The sequence below is a fragment of the Geotrypetes seraphini genome, chromosome 16, assembly GCF_902459505.1.
Source record: "Geotrypetes seraphini chromosome 16, aGeoSer1.1, whole genome shotgun sequence".
NCBI classification, from domain to species: Eukaryota; Metazoa; Chordata; class Amphibia; order Gymnophiona; family Dermophiidae; genus Geotrypetes; species Geotrypetes seraphini.
The window spans coordinates 54551167-54565682 of record NC_047099.1 but is presented as its reverse complement, the minus strand read 5'-3'; the positions used below and the strand labels follow the sequence as shown (position 1 = coordinate 54565682).

General features: G+C 44.8%; 1 protein-coding gene across 4 annotated transcripts in view; it reads right to left on the bottom strand.

Moving 5' to 3' along the window:
* COL11A2 (collagen type XI alpha 2 chain) overlaps positions 1-14516 on the bottom strand; it is a 108739-nt gene that overhangs the window by 49883 nt on the left and 44340 nt on the right. For all 4 annotated transcript variants that reach the window (XM_033924914.1, XM_033924915.1, XM_033924916.1 and 1 more), the window contains 16 exons: positions 12722-12763; positions 10978-11040; positions 10646-10720; positions 10380-10466; positions 9377-9433; positions 9098-9151; positions 5183-5236; positions 4780-4833; positions 4469-4522; positions 4246-4299; positions 3393-3437; positions 2626-2679; positions 2446-2490; positions 1605-1658; positions 939-983; positions 285-338 (listed from right to left, as the gene is read on the bottom strand). In XM_033924914.1, the coding sequence (XP_033780805.1) occupies positions 285-338; positions 939-983; positions 1605-1658; positions 2446-2490; positions 2626-2679; positions 3393-3437; positions 4246-4299; positions 4469-4522; positions 4780-4833; positions 5183-5236; positions 9098-9151; positions 9377-9433; positions 10380-10466; positions 10646-10720; positions 10978-11040; positions 12722-12763 (891 nt within the window). The remainder of the gene's footprint in view (positions 1-284; positions 339-938; positions 984-1604; positions 1659-2445; positions 2491-2625; positions 2680-3392; positions 3438-4245; positions 4300-4468; positions 4523-4779; positions 4834-5182; positions 5237-9097; positions 9152-9376; positions 9434-10379; positions 10467-10645; positions 10721-10977; positions 11041-12721; positions 12764-14516) is intronic.

Here is a 14516-nt window from a genome sequence, read left to right as displayed (position 1 = left end):
CATATCACTCATAAATATATAAATAAGTGTAGTGCTACCACTGCTTGATTCAGGTGACTCCTGTACAGGAAAGGAAACCAGTGTTAGAGGCAGATGGAGGAGAGGAGAGAAAGGGCAGAGAAGCAAAGAGAGTATGAGATGTGTAGAGGAAGACACAGGAAGGAAGAGATGAATGGAAAGTGGCAGGGGGGATCAGGGAATGAAGAAAGCTGAAGGAGGGAAGAAGATCCAGAAAGAGAGAGAAGGGGAAAGGCAGGAAAGGGGCAGAGGTGGATTTTACTTACAGGAAGACCGTCAGAACCTGGCATACCTGGAAGACCAGGCTTACCCAGAGGACCCTGTAATGGCAAAGAATAGAATGTTATTCCAGCATCCAGGGCAGAAGAATTTCCTTTTACCCCCCTCCAGAATATATATGATCATTATTTTGGTTCTCATGAGCAGCTAACTCCTTTTACTACTATGGAATGCACTATGGAGAAATCATTGTGCAAGTGTACTTCTTGCTACATATATTGTGGTTTTAGTTCACTTGATTTGTCGACTCCTATTGTATTACAACTTTGATGGAGCTACTGGAAGCTCTTCTCATCCATACTCATCTAAGATCAACCCAGCTGGAACACTCAGTTTAATGAAACCATCCCAACTGAGTCACCCAACCCAATCAAGACCATACTTGCCAGGACATCAATCCCAGAGTGACCATCCCAACAGAGATGCCTAAGCCAGGGCACTCAGTCTAGCAAAATTGCCTCAACCAGGTTACCTCTCCAACCAGGACCTGACAACCAGTACACCCAGTCAAAAGATATCCTAAGCCCATACCAGCACAGACACTCTGCTCTGTGAAACCATCCCATCAGGGGCATCCAACAAACAGAGACCCCCCAGCTACACATAAAGGTAAGGTTAGTAATTAATGAAAGTGTATTTACCTTCTCTCCTGGGGGACCCATAGCGCCTTGGGGTCCAGACAAACCCTAAGACAAAATTAAACAATTATATTTCACAGTATGAAAGAATTATCTCAAATGAGGGCAGGAGATGGGAGATGAGAGACAGAACAAGGGAGATCAGAAAATGGGGGAGTGAGAGACAGAACAAGGGAGATCAGATGGGGGATGAGAGACAGAACAAGGGAGATCAGAAGATGGTAGATGAGAGACAGAATAAGGGGGAACTGAAGATGAAGGATGAGAGACAATGAGGGAGATCAGAAGATGGGGGATGAGAGACTGCTTAGAATAAGGGAGATCAGAAGATGGGGGGTGAGAACAAGGGGGATCAGAAGATGGGTGATGAGAGACAGAATGAGGGGGATCAGAAGATGGGGATGAGACAGAACGAGGGGGATCTGAAGATGAAGGATGAGAGACAGAATGAGGGGGATCTGAAGATGAAGGATGAGAGACAGAACGAGGGGGATCTGAAGATGAAGGATGAGAGACAGAACGAGGGGGATCAGAAGATGGTGGATGAGAGACAGAATGAGGGAGATCAGAAGATGGGAGATGATAGACAGAACGAGGGAGATACACTGTACCTAGAGAGGAAAGACCCGCAGATCTTGCCTGCTTCCTGCCTCACACAGAGAGACTCACCTGGGTTCCTGGTATTCCCTGCTGACCAGGAGGACCTGGCTCTCCCTGAGGACCCTGCAGAAAACCCCCCAATAACATTTATTAAATACTTCAGGAAAGACACAACGTCATCTTGTTAAGCGTTGGATAGTGTTGTGGCAACAACCTACTGCCTGTGACCCATCACATAGTTCACTGTGTATTACTGTACTGCAGCCCCTGTGCATCTCACTGCATGAGACACTGCAGCCATCAGATCGCACTGCACATTGTGACCCGTCACTGTGGTCATCGTACTGCACAACGCGTTTCTACATTCTACAGTCTGTGACACTGCGGCCATCAGAAGTCTCTGTGCAGCTGTCGCATTTCTCTTATGTACTACTGCACCCTGTGACCCAGTGACTGCAACTATGACCTGTCAGGCCAAGCAGTGGTGGAGAGCGTACCCCCTTCGCTTTCCCCGTAGCTTTTTAACTTCTCCGGCATGAGCAGCATGCTGCCCATGTCGGTGTCGGCTTGCCCTTTGACATCACTTTCTAGGTGTGGGTCCCAGAAGGGACATCGGAGAGAGCACCGACGCTGATACGGGCAGCAACCTTGCGTCATGGAAGAAATTAAAAAGGTACAGGGAAGGAGAGGAGGGTGCGTGCGCATGTGGCAAGCAGAGGAGTGGGGAGCGGGTGGGAGGGTTGCCACTGCACCCTTAGGAAGACCATGCCCGGGGCGTACCACCCCCTTACGACGCCACTGAGGCCAAGAATGTTTCATGAATCTTGAGAGGAAGGATTTCAGAAAAATGTCAGGCAAGAAGGGTGGGAAGGTGGAACGAGGAAGGCGGGGGAAATGCTGCATGACATACCAAGTTTCCTTTAGGACCCGAAGGGCCATCAACTCCACGGACTCCCTGAGAAGAGAAAGAGACACACATCACAGATGGAGTCACATATATCATGCCTACAACCAGGAATCACACTTAGAGACACATATCCCTCATGGAGACATGCATCTAGCGCCACGGTATCCGTGCAGAGACACTCACAGAAGATCCAGGAACCCCAGGTGGCCCCTTAGGACCCAGCAAACCTCTGGCACCCTGACAACAAAAGGAGAAGAGAGTTCAGTCAACAGCAACGCAACCTAGATGTCGAGTGTGTGTTGTTAAGTCATTTCTGGGCCACAAATCAACTGATCCAGGCACCTAACTTTAAATGAAAATTTCTCCTTGAACAGCTGATTTTTCAGCCAAAATCTTATGTCTTTAGTTCAGCTGAAAATTGGCCGGGCGTCCAGTTTTCATTGAAAATCATCCCTATATCTCCCCTGTTTCATGTACAAATTTAGAATGTAAGCTCTCGAGCAGGAACTCGCTGTATATACATGTACTTTGTCATAAAGGGTGACAGTCTACTAGGAATAATTCAAAATCAATGGTTCTTTCAAAAAGTACAAAGACTAGGGAACACTCAGGGAAGTTACATAGAAGAAACCTTTTTTTCATTCAAAGAATAGTTAAGCTCTAGAACTTGTTGCCAGAGGATGTGGTAACAGTGGTTAATGTATCTAGGTTTTAAAAAAGGTTTGGACAAGTTCCTGGAGGAAAAGTCCACAATCAATTATTGAAATAGACATGGGGAAGCCATTACTTGCCCTGGGATCAGTAGCGTGAAATCTTGCTACTATTTGGGATTCTGCCAGGTACTTGTGACCTGGATTGGCCACTGTTAGAAGCATGATACTGGGCTACATGGACTGTTAGTCTGACCCAGTATGGCTTTTCCTATGTTCTTAAGTGATAAAGACACGCACCGGTTCACCAGGAAGTCCTCGTGGTCCCACCTCACCATCATCACCCTGGGAGGGAAGGAAGGAGAAAGAGAGATGAGAAACCAAGACAGACCCCCAACAAACTAATTGCCCATGTGCCCTGTTCCACTCCCCCAGTGACAAAGCAGCAGAGGATGCTAAGTCTGTTATACCCTCTGGTACCCTAGGGATCAGCAGTTAGATCATTATACCAACAACACAGGGGAATCCCCTCCCCATGGCACATTTACTTGAAAACATTTTTATTATTAAAATTAGCCAAGTATACAAAACAGTTACTGACGAACAGTACAATGTTTCCACTCCCAAATTCGTCACATTCCCTGGTTCCCCCTGACAAAGTAAAACTAAACCTCTCCCTGTCCCCCAAACCCAACCATAACAAGCCAGAACTCCTTGTGAGAAGTCTTATGGTCTTCCCTGTCCTTACTATCCCCAAACAACAGTTCCAATAATGCAACATATGCAGTCTTTCTTTTTACATAAAAGATATTGCTACCAGCACACAAACTTCTCCTATGTCCAGCTCCAGCCAGATTATCTATGGTCTTGGTATTGGGAGTGTCCCCTTTTGATTATGTCATCCCCATGCATCCTTTGGCTTGACCTGCCCAGAATCTAGTACAGTGAGGATCCACTTCTGATAAGGCCATTTCCATGCACTTTGACCCTTCCATTTGACTTATATAGACTCTCGTGCAGAAAGTGTCCACTTCTGATGATGTCATCCTGCTGCTCCACTTTCCCTCTCTTTGTCCCTTCACTCATACCATTTGACAGATTAATCCTGCTCATTGGAAGTAGGCAAAGAAACTAAAACAAAACAATAACTCACCCTCTCGCCATCCTCTCCAGGGGGACCGGGGAGACCTTGGGCCCCAGGCTCGCCCTAGGAACACAAACAGGATTAGAACATTAATTGGAACTCGACATCTCAAAGCATGGCTTCTTCAGAAGGTCCAAAGTCCTTCAGTCTTGAAGTGCAGACCCTCAGGGATTAGGTGTGAATCCACGTGTTGCCAAAAGGAAGATGGATAGACACTTAAAGGAGTACTCACTCGATAACCTTTGTCCCCTGGAAGGCCAGGCAGGCCATCAAAACCTCGGTCTCCCTGTGAAAGAGAGACAGGATAGATGTCAGCCAGATCGCATTCTTCTCAGAGGGAGAGCCCTAGAGCTCAACCCCAGATCACCCTCCTTAATGAGAGAAAGGCAGAGACCCTATATCTCAATATGCTAAAATTGTCAGAGAGAGATACAGATACTCAGGGAACAGAACACAGTATCACTGGCAAAATGAATACTTGGCTCAGCTCTCAAGAGTGGATCAGATTAAGATGAAATAGTTAAAAGAATCTGCTTTTGTTACCTTAGAACCAAACTCGCCAGGAAGACCTCGAGCCCCATCTGCTCCTGCTCGACCCTGAGAAAGACACAATGATAGTCACCCTCTTATCATAACGCAGTGACTGCCTCACTGAATATCGACCCCCAATCACAGCACTGTTTGTTTCCAGTCCTCGAGGGACACAAATGGATCATGTGTTCAACTCACACTGATGAATATTCATGACACAGATTTGTGTACAATGGTAGCAGTATGAGTGCATGGAAATCATCATTGCGTTACGTCCATGCATACACAGATGCTGTTTGGGGAGTGGCTGGGGGGGTGGAACTGGGTAGTCCTGGGGTGTGGCCATTAGTCCGGATTTTTACTTCGCTAAATGCGGTAACCCTATGTACACAAATGGACATACAAACATACTTACCCTTTTGCCAGGCTTCCCTGAAGGACCAGAAAGACCCTGCGGACCTCGGGGCCCCTTAGGAAAGAAGAAAGGGAGAGACTGAAGAATTCATGGGAACCTTTACAATACAACAGAATATGGAGGAGAAATGACCAGCGTCTGATCAGAAGGGACTGGGACATCCTAGGGATAATTTTACAACAGAAGATCCTAGGGGAGAAGTCCAATAAGTTGCCTATTTTTCAATGACAACAGAAGTGCCTTTCTAAACGAGGATTTCAGACCTAGGATCAAACGCATGCAAATTCGCAAGCGCACACATTTACGCCAGAATATGTTATAAAATACATCACAGCTCCACGTTCGCTCTGCTCAAACTACGCCCCAGAAACACTGGCACCCAGATCGCATAACTCACAATGTTTTTTTTTTTTATATTATTTATTTATAGAATTTTTTACAAAATTTCCAAGCATATACATCTTGTACAGTAAAGTGAGATCACACAACATATTAAATTGACATTCCAAAATTAATATTACTACAAGGAACTTCTAATCTAGCTGATCTCACACTAGTCCTCAATATTATTAGATCCATAATTATGAGTAGAACAAATATAATTCAAATTAGTTAAATAAGAAAAAAAATCCTTTTCTGACTAAAGTGCAGGGAATTAACCTTAAATAGACGTTATGTTGTTATTATTCCTTTTTCTAGACGTTTCACTGAGATAAAGCTAATCAGCTGAGATGGCTCTGTAAATATATACTTAAATGATAAATATCTAACTACACATTTACATGGATATCTCAAAAAGAAAATACCCCCTATTTGAGTTACTCCAGGCTTAAGAATTAAAAATTCTTTCCTTCTTTTCTGAGTCTCTCTAGAGACATCAGGAAAAATCTGAATATGCTGCCCCAGGAAGTCTTTGGATCTGTTTTTGAAGAAAAGTTTTAATATCCAATCTTTGTCTGGAGCCAAAGCGACAGACAACAAGAGAGTAGCTGGAACAGCCAGTTCCCTATCTGATTGTTCCAGTATTGCCGAAATGTCCATTGACCTCTCCCGGGGTTCCTCAATTTTCCCTTCTTCTTTGGATATGGGCTTAGCAGGTAGGTAATACACTCTTGTAAGAGGAGGTAAGGAGTTTTCAGGAATTTCCAAAATTTCCATAAAATATCTTTTCACCATTTCTCTAGGAGAAGTTGACAGGATTCTTGGAAAATTTATAAATCTCAAATTATTTATACGACCATTATTCTCCTGCACTTCCAACTTCTTCCTGAGTAATATATTATCTTTAACCAACATATCTTGATTTTGTTTCAATAAGATTAACTCCTTATTTGTATTTTGTGTCTCAGTTTTAAATTGTAACATATCCTGCTTTAAAACTTTTATTTCTTCCTTTTGTTCTTTTAATTCTTTATCCAAACTTTTTATTTGAGGATTTAAGGAATTCCCCAAATTCACTACCAAGTCCCATAATGCTTCGAGTGTGACTGTAGGAGGTTTTGTAGGTGAAAAAAGTTGTAATGGTGTAGTATCTAAATGTTCAGAAATTAGCTTTACCTCAGTGTGGTCTTGTATTCCTCCAACCTCTGTTGTTGTCCCGGTCGCAAGTCCCGTTGTCATATTCAGCAAGCCCTCCATACTAGCCTCTGTGGACAAAGAACTAGCCACCTCCTCAGGTGGATTCTGGTCCCGTGGAGAGCTAGTAGCTTGCGGCGTGGGTTGGAGGGGTGGCGTCCTAACGTCGGGGCTAAGAGTGACTTCATGCTCAGGGGAGCCCACCGTACTACTCTCCGGGGGTATCCCCAATGAGCTAGCACCCGACCCTTCTTGTTCCCGTTGTAGGCGTCGGAGAAAATCATCAATAGTAACCACTGGAGTTAGGGGTCGCCGGGAGGCTCCTCCGGCGTTCCTTCCTCGTCTTTTTGGCATTATTAAGAAAAAGAAGAAAAGAGAAAAACTTCAACGCCGTCCTCACTGCAGCAGTTAAGGAATATATACTTCTTGGATCCAATAATAGGGAGCAGGATCTGATCCGGATCTAAATAATCCATATGAATTTCCCACTACCGGCTCCCGGTCTCCACGTGGCTCCTAAGGGGCTCCCAAGGGGCCTTGCGTGCCCCTTAGGGCACGCCCCTTCGGCCACGCCCTGCGGCCGCGCGGCTGCGGCCGCAACCACAGCAGCGGCTGCTTTAAATAATATCGGAGACGGACCCGGTGACGTCAGGGGTCCGTCTCTGCTAGTGCCTGCATGCACCGCCAGCCAGCCAGCCAGGAGAAAGGAAAAGCCGTCGCCGTTCACTCCGGGGTCAGCACGGGACACCCCACAACTCCTCTCCGGTCCAGTAAGCTGCTCCCAGCACAGTCACAGCAGCGGCTGCTTTAAATAATATCGGAGACGGACCCGGTGACGTCAGGGGTCCGTCTCTGCTAGTGCCTGCATGCACCGCCAGCCAGCCAGCCAGGAGAAAGGAAAAGCCGTCGCCGTTCACTCCGGGGTCAGCACGGGACACCCCACAACTCCTCTCCGGTCCAGTAAGCTGCTCCCATAACTCACAATGTTTATGCACAAGGTAGATTCACAAACAATGGAGGCAGTGCATGCAAATTTATCTCATGCATATTAATTGTGCCTAAATGCAAAAGACAATGTGTAATTTATAGTATTAATGTTCAGCCCTGCTCAGGTCCTCCTCAGATGCCACCCATGCTATCGGAGATAGATACATTGTTGCAGAATATCAGCATTCATCTGCCTGTGTGCAAAACATATGTGCATATATGTTTATTTATTTATTTATTTATTTAGATTTTTATCCCGTCCTCCCAGTAGCTCAGGACGGTTTACAATTGAACATACACAATGCGGAGTAACTAGACATATAAGTAGTACAACAGGTTTAGTGGTTGGATTTATAGTTTTTGGAGAGAATTAAATACAGGGGGATTGAGCAGAGAGAGAGAGGGGGGAGATACAGTAGTTTCATGTAAGGAAAGTTATAAGCGTATAGGTGCAATTTTTTAGTGGAAAGAGTAAGAGAGGGTAATACTGGAATTTCGGGAAGGAGATAGGAGAGTGGAGGGTGGGGCTTAAGGGGGGGAGAGACAGAGGGGATCTTTAATTGAAGAGGAGGGTCTTTACCGATTTACGGAATGCTAATAATGAGTTCTGTTGTCTAAGTTGGGGGGGAAGTTGGTTCCAGAGGTGTGGAATGAAGTGGCTGTAGGATCGTTTGTGGGCAGTTTCTGTGAGCAGGGATCTGCCATTCTTTAAGTTACGTGTGAATTTGGTGTGTAATGTGTGTCTTTTAGGCACACTTAAACCAGTGGTATCCAATGTAGAGAGATGCATGTTAATGGGGATTTGTGGGAATCCTGCGGAACTCATGGTATTCCCACGGGAATGGAAAAAGTTCCATGAGATTTCTTGTGAGAATGGAAAAAGTTGCTGTGGGATTCCCACAGAAGTGTAGTCAAAATCTCTGGTGACTCCAGAATGAGGCTTGGAATGCACTGAGAGAGAGGCAATTGGAACACCAGACTGAGGCTTGGAACACTCATTGGTTGAATAGTGAATGCCATCCAAAAAAACATGGGAGGCTGTTGGGGATGAGAGGAAATAGAGGGCTGCAAACAAGTCAGATAATAGCGTTGACTCCTGTGGGTGTGGGTGGGGATGCAATGGATCTTAGAGGGTACAAGTGGGTATGGGTTAGAGTCCATTGTTGATGGGTGAAGATTTTGTCTCCGTGCAATTCTCTAATTCATTGTTGATCTTCAAGAGTTCCCCATAGAATATGCATGAAATTATTTGCAGCAGTGAATGCAAATATATCTCATGCATTTTCATTGAGGAAATCCTAAAAATCCGACCTCAAGGACTGACATTGAATGCCCTGCTTTAACCCCTCTTACCTGAGGTCCCATGTCACCAGACTCTCCCTTCAGCCCTGGACCTCCTGGATGTCCCTTAAATGGGATAAAAAAGGTTACACGGTCAGTCTGAGTCAGCTTTATAGAGGTCTCATCTCTGATTGGTTAAAACACAAGACCATAGAACACAATTTAACTTCCTGGACACGGTTACCTGCCACAGTCAGAATTCAGTGACCAGAGTTAAAGAATCACATGGTCCCTTTTTGTTATGGAAATTTGGCTTTCAAGTACCAATAATCTCATCTCAGTAATACTCACCATGGGCCCCGATCGGCCAGTGAATCCCATGGGCCCTGGAGGGCCACGCAGGGCCAGCTGAGGAGGGAAAGCAGAAGAACTGAATGAAATTATGTTATAACTTTCACAGAATATCATCTGTTATAGAGCTGTATCACAGCTGAAGCCATTCAGTAAAGGAGTATCTCAGTAATTTATTTTTAGAGTAGTGGTTCCTGAACTGTGGGTCATAACCACAAATAGGGTCACCAAATCATCCAGTGGGATGTCTGCCAAGCACAGTGCTACTTCCAAAGGGCCAGCTTTTAAAGGGTGTTACTTTATTTTTGGGGGGGATAAGTCAGACTGACCAATGAAACAGCCAGGAAACAGCCCGTCAGATTTCTATTGCTTATATCTAGACTCTCCTTGGTTGATGCTGTCGGAACAAAAAGGCAACGGACAGCTGTAGCAGATGGTCAATGAAGACAGCCTGCTCAACCAATAAAACTGCATTAAACAAAAAGTAAAATCCTCTCCCCCAAAAAAATAAAAGCAGGGCTCTTGGGCTGGAGATTCTCCGAATCCCCTGAAGGTCCTAACAGTACTGATCTGCATTTGATTAGCTGAGGATCTGCCTGTTGCCTGCTCAACCAATCAAATTCAAATCAGTGCCCTCAGAGCCTTTAGGGGGTGGGGTGAATCTCCTGAAGGCCCTGACTGCACACCACTGCTAAAGAATAATAATCATCCCAATACCAAACTTCCACATCAATCCTGCAAAAATGCATAATCAGTCCTACTTCTAATTATTAAACTCTGCTTGATATGGACATGGGTGTCCACTCTCCCTGCAGCAAAAAGTATGCACTGATTGTTCTTTCAATTTGCCTGCTGTCAGGATCTGTTATTTTTCTGTTAGTTACTGCCCCTCAGAAATTGCCTCCCTAGGTGATTGCCTAGTCTAGCCTAATAGCTGAGCCGGCCCTGGATGGAGTTTGAAAATGATAAGCTGCTGGTGGCAGTGGGGATTGAATGGCCTTACCCTGGCCTGCTGTAGGATAGCCTGGGCCTGAGCTTCTTGATGTGACACTGCTGGTCCCTTGTCTCCTCCACTGCTTCCAAACCGGAACTGAAAAGAACAAAAAGCAAATTTAATGCTAACTTAAAACACGAGTGTGCAAGAGTCTGCTTCTACACGGCTTCACAATGTATTTATGTTAATTTAAGGCTCTGTATAGATTTTCCATCATGATGTGTTGGGACAGAGGAAAATAATCTGTAAAGGTTCTGTAGGTTCAAGTAACTCACCGGGAGCATCATAGAGCTGCCGGGTGGCCCAGGTAAGCCATCTGCACCCGGAAGACCTGGTCGGCCTGGAGGACCCTTGTGATAAGAGAAGATATTAGATATATTCTATAGTAAGATATTCAGGTGAGATTCTTTTATAGAAAATGAGGTTCTTCTATCAGGATAAGCAAACAGTGGTATGTGCCAGAAGGTGTCAGGAATCGACGTGACCTCTTCCAATCTAACATCTCCTCTATCTTGCGTTGCAGCTCAACTGCCTTCTTCACAAGATATATTCCAGTTCCCTACTGCAGCCATCTGGGCAGAGAGGCAATAGATGTTCTCATACTCACCCTTTCGCCAGGATCGCCAGCAAGTCCTGGAGCTCCCTGGGATCCGACAGGACCAGGAAAACCCTAAAAAGATTCAAAAGATAAGACAGACAGAAAGTGATGCAAATACAAAGACCATGATGGGCATTCCAACAGTAAAAGGCATCCAGTGGAGAAGGTTTCCAGGATATGCACTGCCTCTTCCTCGTACACTTCTATCGCTTCTCTTTCTCTTTAATGCACAATGTATGTGTCTCTCTCCCATTCCTAGGCCTTCCCTGTTCTCAGTCTGCCTCTCACACTCTGTCTACCTCCTTCTCGCCCACTCTAAGTTTCTTGCATGTAATGGATGTTCTCTGAAGACAGCAGTTCAATGGTCACGTCTACAGGTCATGCGACCACACTGCTAAAAAAAGATGAGAGGTTTCCATGTAGGGTCATGAAATGGTTAACTGTTGTTTAAAATATTGCTCTGGCCTACATGGCTGAAAACAGTGTATAATCTATTGACTTCATCTGCCTAAAATGTATGTCCCTACCTTACCATTTTTCTGGCTATACAACTGAATTCTAGAAAAAGCTTTTCACGTGTTACTTTTCTTAACACTCATTGGTTCTAAGCTCACACTAGCAGGTCACTAGCAGGACACCTATCTAACTCTAACAGTTAAATGTACAGAAGGGCAGGGTACATCATGGCTCAAACTCTTATCTATTCAGCTTACAATGTGGTAAGGTAGGGACATACATTTTAGGCAGATGCAGTCAATAGATTATACACTGTTTTCAGCTATGTAGGCCAGAGCAATATTTTAAACAACAGTTAACTATTTCATGACCCTACATCCAGACATTTCTGGAAAGTCAAAAAGCTTTTTGTTGCACACGTGCATGCTAATTCCTGTGATGTGGGCATTCTAGCATCTCCCTTCATTTCCTTTGTCCTCCAAGACTGTAAAATTAATTTTTCATCCTGCAGACTTGTAGATTGTAGAGAAGTGCTTTTCATCCTTCATTTTTGGCTTTTTGAGTTTGTCTGTTTTCTTGACATTTTTTTAAAAAGTTTTATTCTTTTTTACCCCATTCTTATTGAGTCAATCTGTGCTTTTATTTTCTTCAACAAAATCACACCAGCAGGCCTCCCAGTCTATATTTTTCAGGTTCAGTTTGGACTTTTTCCTCCTAAGAGAAAAATATCTCCATAATGCCTGTTTAGTTATTCTTGTCAGATCTGAGAAGCAGACCAGCGGCTTCAAGTTCTGTCCCTAGGGCAAACAGTAGATGTCCATGTGGAATAAGGCCACAATGATTCCAACCATGACACTTGGAAGATTCACGAGCACCATTGCCAACGTTTCCAGTAATCTGTGTGCAACGCCTCTAATTGCTGTCTACCTTATGATGTCCCAGCTGAATTACAGACAATACCAAACAGGCCCTTTCTTAGTTGTCTGGGACCTTGTGGCCCCTGCACAATACATAGTGGAACTGCGCTGCCAGTGATCAGAGGCCTCAGCCCAGTCAGTGGTAATGGAAATTACATAACCTTTGGGTGCCACTCGGTAAACTGCTTGTCTTCAGAGAATTCTATCTCCAAGGTCCGGTATATATTTCAAGCCCTTGTTCCACTGTCTCTCAGTATCTTTCTAATGTTTCATGCTACACATCAAGATGGTCCACATATTATTCAGATGTGTGGCTCTTCCCCACCTTAGCATAAATGTGAATTCCCAAAAATCCTGGGGAAGAAAAATGTAGTACTTACCGCTGGCCCCTCCCGGCCAGGTGGACCTTCTACCAGCATTCCCTGTGGAATATTTAAAAAAGATTAAACACAGGAAAAGGGACAGCCAAGGGTTAAAGACAGGTGACCTGATTTTCAGAAGTGCTTATCTGTATAACAACAGCCACTAGGGGGTGGTGATATTATAATAACCCAAATTTATTTAACACTTGAGCACATTGCCAGAGGTTGTGCTGTTCACTGTCCAGATGGTGGCGCCAAATATACCAGCTTCAGTTGGGCTACAGCCTTCATTCACAATATCCATTATGCAATATTCCCTCCTACCCTACTGTAGTCTACCCATTGCAGTGATGGTTCTCAGCCAGGGACCACACTCCAAGCCTCCTTCCAGAATCCTGAAATCTTGAGCCTCATATCCAGCCACTAGGTGTCACCATTGCACAATGGCTGAGCCCCTCATCCCAACACATGGGCTGCAAACACAGCCTCTGTTGCACTAGCTGACCAGGTGAATTGAAAATCTGACCAAGGAATCAAACCTAGGTGCTCTCTATGGCCAAACCGCTGGGCCGAGCCTAATCTCAGCTTTCATAGCACTGGTAGGAGACCCTTGAAGGTTATTGTGATCAGGAGTTTTGTAGTACTTGAGTGACACCCTGAAAATTAACATATATCTCATTTCTCTGTAATACAGCCCAACATATATTTATAGTCTCTGGGGTACATGCTTTCTATATATGTTTCAAGGCTCTCAGTGGGTTATTACCCAGTTATCTTATGGATCATTTTAAATTTTCCAATAGAAAACATCTACGTGATCTACAGCTCTTTGATTTTCCTTCTGTAAAAGGATGTGTGTATCAGGCAGCATTACGGGATTAACAAATTAGTATCTATCTTTCTATCTCCTTATTTGGCATTTAGAAACTGTATGAAGACTGATTTATTTGGTAAATATTTTAATTAATTAACTGTGTTTATGCTGCCTATATTTGTACAGTCAAACCTCGGTTTGCGAGTAACCCGGTTTGCGAGTGTTTTGCAAGACGAGCAAAACATTCTTGCAAAACGTGTCTCGCAAACCAAGTGTTGACTCGATTTGCGAGCACCCCCCCCCCCGATAACCGGCATCGCTCCCCCCCGCTCGCAAAGGGCCCCCTCCCGCTCGAATCGGCACCCCCCCCACCCCCGCGAGAACAGGAACCCCCCGCCCGACCAACTTTAACTCACCCCCCTTTGGAACCGGCACTTGTGGGCTGCGTGCCGGTGCCAAAGGGGGGGTGAGTTAAAGTTGGTCGAGCGGGGGGTGCCTGTTCTCACAGGGGGTGCCGGATCACGCGGGGGGGGGGACTTTGCTAGCGGGGGGGGGGGGGGAACGTATCAAAGCGAGTTTCCATTATTTCCTATGGGGAAACTCGCTTTGATAAACGAGCATTTTGGATTACGAGCATGCTCCTGGAACGGATTATACTCGTAATCCAAGGTACCACTGTATTTTAATTTTTGTTAACAGCACAGAACCGTGAGGTAGCTGCAGTATATAAGAAATTTTGTTATGTTATGTTAAAATGATCTCTGGGAGATGAAAGGACAATGTTGTCCATGTGGGTCATTGACTCCTGGTAGGGCTATTTCATTGATGAGTAAATAAAGAACATATTAGGAAAGAAAAGTTGGGTTCAGGTACGATGTGGATTTTTCATAGAAGAACAGCCCAATTTATGGGTGGAACACACCATTGCTTGTGAAGGATGGAGAGAAAGCTGGGATTAGCCAGAGGCCAGTCTGAATTATGAACACTATGGCGGCTTAT